The sequence below is a fragment of the Ahaetulla prasina genome, chromosome 1 (genome assembly GCF_028640845.1).
Source record: "Ahaetulla prasina isolate Xishuangbanna chromosome 1, ASM2864084v1, whole genome shotgun sequence".
NCBI classification, from domain to species: Eukaryota; Metazoa; Chordata; class Lepidosauria; order Squamata; family Colubridae; genus Ahaetulla; species Ahaetulla prasina.
Window position 1 is genome coordinate 5,099,764 of NC_080539.1, and position 13,851 is coordinate 5,113,614.

The 13,851-nt window shown below is 45.3% G+C and overlaps 1 protein-coding gene across 1 annotated transcript in view; it reads left to right on the forward strand.

Annotated features, from left to right (window-relative positions):
* The window catches only part of ALDH3A2 (aldehyde dehydrogenase 3 family member A2), a 55,976-nt gene that overhangs the window by 40,822 nt on the left and 1,303 nt on the right, over positions 1-13,851 (forward strand). The window contains exons 6-10 of the mRNA XM_058163848.1: positions 2,310-2,533; positions 5,540-5,681; positions 6,926-7,092; positions 9,024-9,123; positions 10,984-11,219. Coding sequence (XP_058019831.1) covers positions 2,310-2,533; positions 5,540-5,681; positions 6,926-7,092; positions 9,024-9,123; positions 10,984-11,219 — 869 coding nt within the window. The remainder of the gene's footprint in view (positions 1-2,309; positions 2,534-5,539; positions 5,682-6,925; positions 7,093-9,023; positions 9,124-10,983; positions 11,220-13,851) is intronic.

The following is a 13,851-nucleotide window of genomic DNA, read 5'->3' on the forward strand; positions in this document are numbered from 1 at the left end:
GAATAGAATAGAATAGAATAGAATAGAGTAAAGACTGGAATGGAATAGAAATAAAAATAGAAATAGAATAGAATAATAATGGAATGGAATGGAATGCAGTGGAATGGAATGGAATAGAATAGAATAGAATAGAATAGAATAGAATAGAATAATGGAATGGAATAGAATAGAATAGAATAGAATAGAATAGAATAGAATAGAATAGAATAGAGTAAAGAATGGAATGGAATGGAATAGAATAGAATAGAGTAAAGAATGGAATGGAATGGAATAGAATAGAATAGAGTAAAGACTGGAATGGAATAGAAATAGAATAGAATAGAATAGAATAGAATAGAATAGAATAGAATAGAATAGAATAGAATAGAATAGAATAATGGAATGGAATGGAATGCAGTGGAATGGAATGGAATAGAAATAGAATAGAATAGAATAGAATAGAATAGAATAGAATAGAGTAAAGAATAGAATAGAATAGAATAGAATAGAATAGAATAGAATAGAATAGAATAGAATAGAATAGAATAACTTTATTGTCACTTTGTACACTAATCAGCATACATTAAAAATGAAATTTCGTGGCATACAGCTCTTAAAGGGTCACCAGCTCCAATATAACACTGCATAAACCTGACAAGATAAATAAGTAAATACAAAATTAGGCATAGACCCACATATATTATATGACACAGAGAAACTTACACCGTCCAGTTCGGATGTACATGGCGAGAAAAAAGAAGTTTGTGAGTTTACTAGACAGATGGCCCAGGGCAGTGATGGCTAACCTTTTTGTTGTGTGCTGAAATGCGCGTGTAACAGCACAGGCATGTGCCTGCACCCGTAATGCAATGCTCGTGCGACACCCCCCCCCCGCACCTCACCTCCCCATGCATGTGTCCACTCCTGCAGGGACAGCTCTGGTCCCAAGAGGCTGCAGGGGGGCCTGCTAGGCCCAAAATTGGCAATGGGGGTTGGATGCTCCCCCACCCCTCATTCCTTCCGCTCCTGCGCATGCGTGCGCAACCCCCTGTACATGCGTGCGTGACCACCTCACCCCTCTCGGGCATGTGCGCATCTCCCGCATATAATAATAATAATAACAAGAGTTGGAAGGGACCTTGGAGGCCTTCTAGTCCAACCCCCTGCCCAGGCAGGAAACTCTACACCATTTCAGACAAATGGTTATCCAACGTTTTCTTAAATTTTTCCAGTGTTGGAGCATTTACAACTTCTGCAGGCAAGTTGTTCCACTCATTAATTGTTCTAACTGTTAGGAAGTTTCTCCTTAGTTCTAAGGTTGCATCACTCCTTGATGAGTTTCCACCCATTGCTTCTTGTCCTGCCCTCAGGTGCTTTGGAGAATAGCTTGACTGCCTCTTCTTTGGGGCAGCCCCTGAGATATTGGATCACTGCTATCATGTCTCCCCTAGTCCTTCTTTTTATTAAACTAGACATACCCAGTTCCTGCAACCGTTCTTCATATGTTTGAGCCTCCAGTCCCCTAATCATCTTTGTTGCTCTTCTCTGCACTCTTTCTAGAGTCTCAACATCTTTTTTACATCTTGGTGACCAAAACTGGATGCAATATTCCAAATGTGGCCTTACCAAGGCCTTATAAAGTGGTATTAACACTTCACGTGATCTTGATTCTATCCCTCTGTTTATGCAGCCCAGAACTGTGTTGGCTTTTTTGGCAGCTGCTGCACACTGCTGGCTCATATCTAAATGGTTATCCACTAGGACTCCAAGATCCCTCTCACAGTTACTACTATTGAGCAAGGTTCCATATATACAGTACCTGTACATATGCCCTGCCCCCCCGTGAATGCACGCCAGAGACCCAAAAATCAGCTGGCCGGCAGGAGCCACGCACACATGCGGGGTGGAACTGAGCTAGGCGATGGCTCTCATGTCAGCAGAGAGGGCTCTGCGTACCACTGCGTCCCAGAAGGGAGCAATAGATACAGGTCGTAAAGTGGGTGGATGGGGGTCTCTAACAGTGCTTCGAACTCTAAGCACATAGCATTATAAGCAGCATCCTGAATAAGGGGAAGCCAGCTTCCTATATAATCTTCTCTGCTGTCCTCACCACTCTCTGTAGGGTCTTTCTATCCGAGGCCACTGCTGCCACCAAATGCAGTTTGTTAAAACGCTCTCAGTGGTGCCTCTGTAAAAAGTGGCCAGGACAGAAGGAGAGAAATGTGCTGTCCTCATCCGACGCAGGAAATGCAGACGCTGGTTTGCACGCTTCAACTAAGGATTCAGTGAATTGGAATTTTTTAAAATTCCAATTACGGTCGTAAGTCGAGGTCTACCTGTAATGCGGATCCCCGCCCTGAGCATGGGGCTGGGCTGGATGACCTCTAGAGAGGCCCTCCCTACTCTTAACCTTCTTGGATTCTTTAATCCTTTTAGGCGGATTACGTGGGGGAAGTACATGAATTGTGGCCAGACCTGCATTGCCCCGGATTATATCCTATGCAATCCATCCATTCAGAAGACCGTCGTGGAGTTCATTAAGAAGAACGTCAAGGTAAGAACTAGGCCTGGGGTCTTTTGTGTCGGGAAAATGTCCTTCCTGTTGGGCGGGCAAGACAGGGTCTTGACGGCCTCAGAACTTGGGAGTTTCTGGGCAGATTCCAGTTGAATCTTCAAATACAGAGAAACGTGCGTTGCTCCTTGACCAAAACTCCAGAGGAAACATTTTTTTCCTCCACCGGGATTAGCAGCAAAGCAGCTTCCATTGGAAGCTTGTGGCACGAAGATTTGGGGTTTCAATCAAATGGAAGTTGCGTGTCTTTTGTACTGATGGTTTAGCAAAAGCCTCCTGGTGGTGCAATCGCAGGGGAAGGGCGCAATCCCCAACCCCAACCTTTCGAGGTCGGCCAGGCCATGAGACAAATCCCACAGGCACAAAAATAACAGAATCTTAATACAGTAAATACAAAATTTCTCTTCGCTTTTACGTTGAAGGAAATCAGGCTGGAAAAATTGGTTTTTTCTTCCTTCCTTCCTCCCTTCCTTCCTCCTTCCTTCCTTTCTTCCTTCCTTTTCATTAAAATAGACATACCCAGTTCCTGCAACCGTTCTTCATATGTTTTAGCCTCCAGTCCCCTAATCATCTTTGTTGCTCTTCTCTGCACTCTTTCTAGAGTCTCAGCATCTTCTTTACATCGTGGGGACCAAAACTGGATGCAATATTCCAAGTGTGGCCTTACCAAGGCCTTATAAAGTGGCACTAACACTTCACGTGATCTTGATTCTATTCCTCTGTTTATGCAGCCCAGAACTGTGTTGGCTTTTTTGGCAGCTGCTGCACACGGCTGGCTCATATCTAAATGATTGTCCACTAGGACTCCAAGATCCCTCTCACAGTTACTACTGTTGAGCAAGGTACCATATATACAGTACCTGTACATATGCCCTGCCCCCCTGTGAATGCACGCCAGAGACCCAAAAATCAGCTGGCCGGCGGGAGCCACGCACACATGCGGGGGTGGAACTGAGCTAGGCGATGGCTCTCATGCCAATAGAGAGGGCTCTGCGTACCACTGCGTCCCAGAAGGGAGCAATAGATACAGGTCGTAAAGTGAGTGGGTGGGGGTCTCTAACAATGCTTCGAACTCTAAGCACATCGCGTTATAAGCAGCATCCTGAATAAGGGGAAGCCAGCTTCCAATATAATCTTCTCTGCTGTCCTCACCACTCTCTGTAGGGTCTTTCTATCCGAGGCCACTGCTGCCACCAAATGCAGTCTGTTAAAACGCTCTCAGTGGTGCCTCTGTAAAAAGTGGCCAGGAAATGCAGACGCTGCATTTCAACTAAGGATTCAGTGAATTGGCATTTTTTAAAATTCCAATTACGGTCGTAAGTCGAGGTCTATCTGTAATACGGATCCCCGGCCTGAGCATAGGGCTGGGCTGGATGACCTCTAGAGAGGCCCTCCCTACTCTTAACCTTCTGGGATTCTTTAATCCTTTTAGGCGGATTACGTGGGGGAAGTACATGAATTGTGGCCAGACCTGCATTGCCCCGGATTATATCCTATGCAATCCATCCATTCAGAAGACCGTCGTGGAATTCATTAAGAAAAACGTCAAGGTGAGAACTAGGCCTGGGGTCTTTTATGTCGGGGAAATGTCATTCCTGTTGGGGGGCAAGACAGGGTCTTGACGGCCTCAGAACTTAGGAGTTTCTGGGCAAATTCCAGTTGAATCTTAAAAAACAGAGAAACGTGCATTGCTCCTTGACCAAAACTCCAGAGGAAACATTTTTTCCTCCGCCAGGATTAGCAGCAAAACATTGGAAGCTTGTAGCACGAAGATTTGGGGTTTCAATCAAATGGAAGTTGCGTGTCTTTTGCACTGATGGTTTAGCAAAAGCCTCCTGGTGGTGCAATCACAGGGGAAGGGTGCAATCCCCAACCCCAACCCTTCGAGGTAGGCCAGGCCATTAGACAAACCCCACAGGCACAAAAATAACAGAATCTTAATACAGTAAATACAAAATTTCTCTTCGCTTTTACGTTGAAGGAAATCAGGCTGGAAAAATTGGTTTTTTTCTTTCCCTTCCCTTCCCTCCCTTCCATCTCCTTCCTTCTTTCCGCCTTTCTCTTTCATTCCTATTTTTCCTTCCTTTCTTCCCTCCCTCTCTCCCTCCCTATTTTTCCCTCTCCTTCCTTCCTTTCTTCCCTCCCTCCCTCCCTCCTTCCTTCCATTTTGTCCTTTCTCTTCCTCCTCCTCCCTATTTTTCCTCCTCCCTCCCTCCTTCCTTTTCCTTTCTCTTCCCTCCCTCCCTTCCCTCCCTTCCTCCTTCTTTCCTTCCATTTTTTTCTTTCTCTTTCCTCCCTCACTCCTTAATTTTTCCTCCCTCCCTCTCCTTCCTTCCTCCTTCCTCCCTCTTTCTTCCTTTCTCCTTTCTCTTCCTTCCTATTTTTCTTCCTTCCTTCCTCCTCCTCCTTCCTTCCTTCCATTTTTCCTTTCTCTTCTTCCTCCTTCCTATTTTTCCTCCCTCCTCTCCTTTCTTCCTCCTCCTCCTTCCTTTCTCCTTTCTCTTCCTTCCTATTTTTCCTCCTCCTTCCTTCCTTTTTCTTTCTTCCTTCCTCCCTCCTCCCTATTTTTCCTCCTCCTCCTTCCTTCCTTCCATTTTTTCCTTTCTCTTTCCTCCCTCCCTATTTTCCCCCCGTCCCTCTCCTTCCTTCCTCCCTTCCTTCCCTCTTTCTTTCCTTCCATTTTTTCCTTTCTCTTTCCTCCCTCCCTATTTTTTCCTCCCTCTGCTTCCTTCCCTCCCTCCCTCCCTCCCTCCTTCCTTCCATTTTTTCCTTTCTCTTTCTTCCCTCCTTATTTTTTCCTCCCTCCCTTCCTATTTTTCCCCCCTTTCTTCCTTTCTTCCTGTTTTTTCTTTTCCCTCCCTCCCTCCCTAAAAATCAGGCACAACTCACTTAACCGTCTCTCTAAGTGACAGAAGCTCCAGTCCCAATTGTGGTCACAAGTCGAGCACTGATTCCCAGAGTAACCCATCCATGTTGATTCCCTTGCAGGAATTCTACGGCGAGAACGTGAAAGATTCCCCGGATTACGAGCGGATTGTGAGCAAGCGTCATTTCAAGAGACTGATGGGCCTTTTGGAAGGGCAGAAGGTGGCTTATGGGGGTGAAACTGATGAGTCCTCCTGTTTCATAGGTGAGCCCCCCAAACCAGGGTCTGCAAACTTGGCTCTTTTAAGACTTGTGGACTTCAACTCCCAGAGTTCCTCAGCCAGCAAAGTGAGCAAAGCTGGCTGAGGGATTCTGGGAGTTGAAGGCCACAAGTCTTCAAGCAAAGCTGGCTGAGGAACTCTGGGAGTTGAAGGCCGCAAAGTCTTCAAGCAAAGCTGACTTAGGGATTCTGGGAGTTGAAGTCCAGAAGTCTTCAAGCAAAGCTGACTGAGGAATTCTGGGAGTTGAAGTCCACAAGTCTTAAAAGAGCCAAGTTTGCAGACCCCTGTCCCAAACCAATCGGATGCTCCAGAACCTCCCCAGGGGAAAAACACAACCACCACCTCCATTTAGTGAACGCCTTTAAGATACCTTGTAGGGATGGAATATGTAAGGTCTCCTGCCTTGGGCAGAGGGTTGGACTAGAAGACCTCTGAGGTCCCTTCCAGCCCTGGGATTCTAGGTTCTAAGAACTTGGGGGCATCCAAAAATCGCATTTTGACCTGAGTGTAGATGAACGAGTCACTTGCAGCATACAGAATGAGAGTTGGAAGGGACCTTGGAGGTCTTCTAGTCTAACCCCCTGCTCAGGCAGGAAACCTTACACCATTTCAGATTTCAAAGTTTAATGGGTTCATCTCTTAAAAAACAATCCTTATCAATCCTTTCCTTCCTTCCTTCCTTCCTCTTTCTTTCTTTCTCTTTCCTTCTCCCTCCCTCCCTTTTCTTTCCTTCCTTCCTTCTTTCTCTCTCTCCCTTCCCCCCTTCCTTCCTCCCTCCCTCCCTTCCTCTTTCTTTCTCTTTCCTTCTTCCTCCCTTCCCTTCCCTTTTCTTTTTCTTTCTTTCTTTCTTTCTTTCTTTCTTTCTTTCTTTCTTTCTTTCTTTCTTTCTCTCTCTCTCTCTCTCTCTCTCTTTCTTTTTCTCTTCCTCCATCCCTCCCTTCCTCCCTCTCTCCCTCTTTCTTTCTCTTCCTTTTCCCTCCCTCCCTCTTTCTTTCTTTCCCTCTCTCTCCTTCCCACTCTCCCTTCCTTCCTTTTTCCCTCCTCTCTCTCTCCTTCCTTCCATCTCCCTTCTTCCTTCCTTCCTTCGTTTCTCAGTTTCCGTAAAAGTCTCGATAAATATAAATACAGATACATCAAAAGATGTGCTTGCTTTGTGTCAGCCAGTGCTGGGGCTGGCCTTGAACCGTGGCTGTCTTGGTGGCTTCCTCTCCCCGCCTTTCTTTTCTAGCTCCCACAATCCTGACGGACGTCAATCCAGAAGCCCCGGTGATGCAGGAAGAGATTTTCGGCCCCATCCTGCCCATCGTCACAGTGAAGGGGGTGGAGGAAGCCATCCAGTTCATCAACCAGCGCGAGAAGCCCCTGGCCCTCTACGTCTTCACCAACAGCAACAAGGTAGACTCTGCCTAACCACCTCCCAGGCAGGCTCCCTCCCCTGCAGTTCAGGACTCTCTCCCTTTTGGGTTCGGATTTTTTATTTTATTTTTTTATTTTTATTTATTTATTTTATTTATAAAACTTTCCTTTTTTATTAAGTGGTGTAGTTCCTTCCTTTTCTTCCTTCCTTCCTTCCTTCCTTCCTTCCTTTCTTCCTTCCTTTCTCCCTCCCTCCCTCTTTCCTTCCTTCTTTCTTCCTTCCTTCCTTCCTCCTCCTCCTTCCTTCCTCTCTCCTTCCTTTCTCTTTCCTTCTTCCTCCCTTCCTTCCTTTCTCTTCCTTTCTTTCTTTCTTTCTTTCTTTCTTTCTTTCTTTCTTTCTCTCTCTCTCTCTCTCTCTCTCTTTCTTTTTCTCTTCCTCCATCCCTCCCTTCCTCCCTCTCTCCCTCTTTCTTTCTCTTCCTTTTCCCTCCCTCCCTCTTTCTTTCTTTCTCTCTCTCTCCTTCCCACTCTCCCTTCCTTCCTTTTTCCCTCCTCTCTCTCCTTCCTTCCATCTCCCTTCTTCCTTCCTTCCTTCCTTTGTTTCTCAGTTTCCGTAAAAGTCTCGATAAATATAAATACAGATACATCAAAAGATGTGCTTGCTTTGTGTCAGCCAGTGCTGGGGCTGGCCTTGAACCGTGGCTGTCTTCGTGGCTTCCTCTCCCCGCCTTTCTTTTCTAGCTCCCACAATCCTGACGGACGTCAATCCAGAAGCCCCGGTGATGCAGGAAGAGATTTTCGGCCCCATCCTGCCCATCGTCACGGTGAAGGGGGTGGAGGAAGCCATCCAGTTCATCAACCAGCGCGAGAAGCCCCTGGCCCTCTACGTCTTCACCAACAGCAACAAGGTAGACTCTGCCTAACCACCTCCCAGGCAGGCTCCCTCCCCTGCAGTTCAGGACTCTCTCCCTTTTGGGTTCGGATTTATTTTTATTTTATTTTTTTATTTTTATTTATTTATTTCATTTATAAAACTTTCCTTTTTTATTAAGTGGTGTAGTTCCTTCCTTTTCTTCCTTCCTTCCTTCCCTTTCTTTCTTCCTTTCTTGCTTCCTCCCTCCCTCCCTCTTTCCTTCTTCCTCCTCCTCTCTCCCTCCATTTCTTCTTTCTTTCTTTCTTTCTTCGTTCTTTCTTTCTTTCTTCCTTTCCTTCCTTCCTTCCTTCCTTCCTTCCTTCCTTTCCTTCCTTCCTTTCTCCCTCCCTCTTTCCTTCCTCCCTCCCTCCCTCTCTCCCTTCCTCTCTCCTTCCTTCCTTCCTTTTCTTCCTTCCTTCCTTCCTTCCTTCCTTCCTTCCTTCCATCCTTCCTTTCTTTCCTTCATTCCTTTCTCCCTCCCTCTTTCCTTCCTCCCTCCCTCCCTCTCTCCCTCCCTCTCTCCTTCCTTCCTTCCTTCCTTCCTTTCCTTTCTTTCTTCCTTCCTTCCTTCCATCCTTCTTTCCTTTCCTTCCTTCCTTTCTCCCTCCCTCCCTCTTTCCTTCCTTCTTCTCTCCCTCCTTCCCTCCTTCCTTCCTTCCTTCCTTCCTTCCTTCCTTCTTTCTCTCTCCCTCCTCTTCCTTCCTCCTCCCTCCTCTCTCCTTCCTCTCCTTCCTTCCTTCCTTCCTTCTCCCTTCCTCTCTCCTTCCTTCCTTCCTTTTCTTTCTTTCTTCCTTCCTTCCATCCTTCCTTCCTTTCCTTCCTTCCTTTCTCCCTCCCTCCCTCTTTCCTTCCTTCTTCTCTCCCTCCCTCTCTCCCTCCCTCTCTCCTTCCTTCCTACCTTCCTTCCTTCCTTCTTTCTCTCTCCCTTCCTCTCTCCTTCCCTCCCTCCCTCCGTCCCACCCTTCCTTCCTCCGTTCCTTCCTTCCTTTTTTCGTCCAGACCAACCAACGTGTCGACCGCCTTGGCAGACTCTGTTCTCTTCTCTCTTGCCTCCCAGGTCATCGATAAAATGATTGCCGAAACCTCCAGCGGCGGAGTGACGGCCAATGACGTCATCATGCACTTTTCCATTCCAGGTTTACCTTTCGGAGGCGTTGGTGAGTCTCAGAACGGAGGTCTCGTTTGTGTTTCCTAATTAGAAAGGTTTCCTGCTTCGATTCCTCCTTCCCCCAAGGCCACCTTCCCAGTCCCAGTGTGCTGTTTAGCCAGGTTTGGTCAAAGCTAGCCAGTGAGCAGGAACTCTGGAAAAAGACACAAACATTTTAACATTAAAACTTAACACCATCACTCGTTCAACATCCCCATATGGCCAGATGTGGCCAAAGTAACGGACATATTTTGCGCAATACTGTGGTTCCCCAAAAACAATACCTCCCCTGAAAATAAGCCTTCCCTGAAAATATTTAACTGCATGCACAGCCGTTTGGTTTCAAAGCCGAAGAGCCAGCGCTGTCCGAAGACGTCTCCGTGGTCATGTGGCCGGCATGACTCAGCGCCAAAGGCGCACGGAACGCTCTTCCCTTCCCACCTATTTTTTTCTACTTGCATTTTTTTTACCTGCTTTCGAACTGCTAGGTTGGCAGAAGCTGGGACAAGTCACGGGAGCTCACCCCGTTACACGGCAGCACTAGGGATTCGAACCGCTGAGCTGCCGACATTTCAACCGACAAGCTCTAGCCACTGAGCCACCGCGTCCCCCTAATAATAAGGGGGACCCCCTAAATAATAATAAGACACCCCCCCCCCGAAAATAAGGCCAAGCACTTATTTCGGGGTTCAAAAAAATATAAGAGAAGGTCTTATCTTCAGGGAAACATGGTGGATAGAGGGTTTGAAAGGGAAGAGGTGTATATTTATTTTTATTAATTAATTATTATTATTATTATTATTGTTATTATTGTGCCATATCTGTCATTGGACATTGGGGATCATGTTGGCGATTCTATTTTTATCAACAGCTGCATGAAAAAGTGCTCTTACATATTTTTTATTTATTAGCTAGGTTTTTCAATGTACTTTTATTTTATTTATTTATTTGTATCCCAGCTTTATTACTTTATAAGTAACTCAAACCTGCAAACATACCAAGTGCTCCTTCCTCTTCCTCTTTTCCCTATAACAACAATCCTGTGAGGTGGGTTGGGTTGAAAGAGACTGGCCAGAAGTCGCCCAGCTGGCTTTTGTGCCCCAAGATGGGACTACAACTCACTAATTTCTAGTGATTATTTATTATTATTATTTTATTTTTTGCATTTATATCCCGCCCTTCTCCGAAGACTCAGGGCGGCTTACACTATGTTAGCAATAGTCTTCATTCTATTTGTATATTTATATACAAAGTCAACTTATTGCCCCCAACAATCTGGGTCCTCATTTTACCTACCTTATAAAGGATGGAAGGCTGAGTCAACCTTGGGCCTGGTGGGGCTTGAACCTGCAGTAATTGCAAGCAGCTGCTGTTAATAACAGACTACATTAGCAGCCTGAGCCACAGATTGGCCCCAAGTTACCCAGTGGGCTTTCATGTCTAAGGCGAGACTAGAACTCACTGTCTCCTGGTGATTAACCTAATGTCACCGAGCTGGCTTTCATGCCTAAGGCAGGACTAGAACTCACAGTCTTCTGGTGATTCGCCCACAATCCCCCCAGCTGGCTTTTATGCCCAAGACGGGACTAGAACTTACCATCCCTCAATGTTTGGGCCAAAGGCACCCAGTTGACTTTCATAAATCAGACAGGACTAAAACTTACCGTCTCCTGCTGACTGGGCCAAAGTTACCCAGCTGGCGTTCATGTCTAAGACGGGACTAGAACTGACCGTCTCCTGGTGATTGGCCCAAAGGCACCCAGCCAGCTTTCATGCCTAAGGGGGAGACTAGAACTCTCCGTCTCCTGCTTTCTGTACAGCTTCCCTGTCCCCAACTATGACCCCTTCCTCTGAAATCTTCTCCCCACAGGTAACAGTGGTATGGGCGCCTACCACGGCCGTTTTGGCTTTGATACCTTTTCCCATAAGCGCGCCTGCCTCATCCGGACATTCAGGATGGAAGCCGTCAACAGTATTCGGTACCCCCCGAACAGCCAGAAGAAAGTGGATTGGGCTAAATTCTTCGTCTTGAAGCGGTTCAGCATGTGGAAGTTCGGCCTCGTCGCCCTCGCGGTGCTGGTCATAGTGGCCGCCATTGTGATCAAGGTGAGTCCCGGATGAGATGCGTAATGTCAGCCCTCCGCAGTAGGCCGAAACAAGAAAATAGACCCCTCCACAAGGTTTCCGGGAAATGCTACAGGTAGTCCCGGGCTTGTTTACAGGTAGTACGACCACTTGTTTAGCAACCGCTTGAAATTACAGGGAGTCCTTGACTTACGACCAGCATGGAGGCCGAAATTTCCTGTTGGTAAGCAAGAGACAAGGGTTAAAGTGAGTCTTGCTCTGTTTTATGACCTTTCTCGCCACCGTGGTTGAAAGCAGCCCCGTGCGTGATTCTGAGCGGTCCATAAATGAACGGTCGTATGTTGAGGACTGCCTGTCCTCTTGCCGATGACGTCGTCTCGCGGATCGTAGGAAGCCAAGCAGAATCATATCTAGTTACTATTTGGATGAAAGACAACCAGGAAATCTCTCGGGTGGAAAATAGCCTGGGAATCTGAAAAAAACACATTCCAGAAAAAAGCAGGGATTGCTGCCAGGAAAAGAGGATTACGGTATTTATGATGAGATCAGGTGTCACCCTTGATGTGCAAAGGACGGCGCTCAGCTCAGGTTACAGCACCTGTCGGTCCATCCGATGATGAGGGGACCGGAGGCTCAAACATACAATGAACAGTTGCAGGAAGTGGGGCATCATGGCTAGTCTAGTGAAGAGAAGGACCAGGAGAGACAGGAGAGCATCTTCCAATATTTGAGGGGCTGCCACAGAGAGGAGGAAGGGGATCAAGCTATTTTCCAAAGCACCGGAAGGCCAGACAAGGAACAATGGATGGAAACTGATTAAGGAGAGATTCAACCTGGAAATAAGGAGGAATTTCCTGACAGTGGGAATAATCAAACAGTGGAACAGCTGGCCACCAGAAGTTCTGGCTGCTGCATCACTGGAGGTTTTTAAGAAGAGATTGGGACAACCATTTGTCTGAAATGGAATATGGTCTCCTGATTGAGCTGCCTGGATTAAAAGACCTCTTCGGTCCCTTCTAACTCTTTTATTCTGTATTCAGATAGATAGACGGGTAGATGTAGATAATTAGGTAGGTAGGTAGACAGACAGACAGACAGATGATGGAATAGATAGATAGATAGATAGATAGATAGATAGATAGATAGATAGATAGATAGATTATATAGATTATATAGATCGATTGATCGATCGATAGATGATAGACAGAGAGAGAGAGATATTGATAGATAGATAGATAGATAGATAGATAGATAGATAGATAGATAGATAGATAGATAGATAGATAGATTAGATAGATTAGATAGATCGATTGATCAATCGATAGACGATAGACAGAGAGAGAGAGATATTGATAGATAGATAGATAGATAGATAGATAGATAGATAGATAGATAGATAGATGATATAGACAGACAGACAGACAGATGATAGATAGATAGACAGAGAGAGAGAGAGAGATATTGATAGATAGATAGATAGATAGATAGATAGATAGATAGACAGATAGATAGATAGATAGATAGATAGATTATATAGATCGATCGATCGATCGATAGATGATAGACAGAGAGAGAGAGAGAGAGAGAGAGAGATAGATAGATAGATAGATAGATAGATAGATAGATAGAACAGACAGACAGACAACAGACAGATAGAGGATAGATAGATAGATAGATAGATAGATAGATAGATAGATAGATAGATAGATAGATAGATAGATAGATAGATAGATAGATGATATAGACAGACAGACAGATGATAGATAGATAGATTATACAGATTGATTGATCAATCAATTGATCGATAGAATAGACATAGATAGATAGATGATAGATAGATAGATAGATAGATAGATAGATAGATAGATAGATAGATAGATATAGACAGACAGACAGACAGAGAGATAGAAGGTAGTAGGTAGAAATAGATGATGGATAGATATACTGTAGATGAGAGATAGATGAGAGAGAGATGATAGACATAGAAGGTTAGCTGGAAAGATGTTAGATGACAGACAGACAGAACCAGCCGAGAACAAAGGAGAAATTTCCTGACAGAACAATTAACCAATGGAACTACTTGCCTCCAGAAGTTGTGAATGCTCCAACAACGGAAGTTTTTAAGAAGAGATTGGACAACCATTTGTCTGAAATGGTATAGGATTACCTGTTCCAGCAGGGGTTGGACTAGAGGACCTCCAAGGTCCCTTCCAACACTATTACTTTGTTAATATGTTATCTGGAAATAGCTACTTTGCAACTTAAAAGCCCTGGCTGATTATTTTAATTTAAAGCATGCCTGGCCTTCAACCATTATTATTTTTTTCTGTGTCTTTTTGCTCTTCAATCTTCTTCATTATTCATGCCTGGGAGGCAAAAGTTTATCTGTAATATAGGCAGTCCTTGGCTTACGACCACAACGGAGCCCCAAATTTCCGCTGCTAAGCAAGACAGTTGTTAAGGGAGTCATGTCCTGTTTTACGACCTTTCTTGCCAATTACGTTAAGCAAATGAGTTGCAGTTGTTACGTGAATCATTCAGCTGTTAAGTGAATTTTGCCTGATTTTATGCCCTTTCTTGCCACGGTTTGTTAAGTGAATCACTGCAGTTAGCAACATGGTTGTTAAGTGAATCTGCCTTGCCTTTGCTTGTC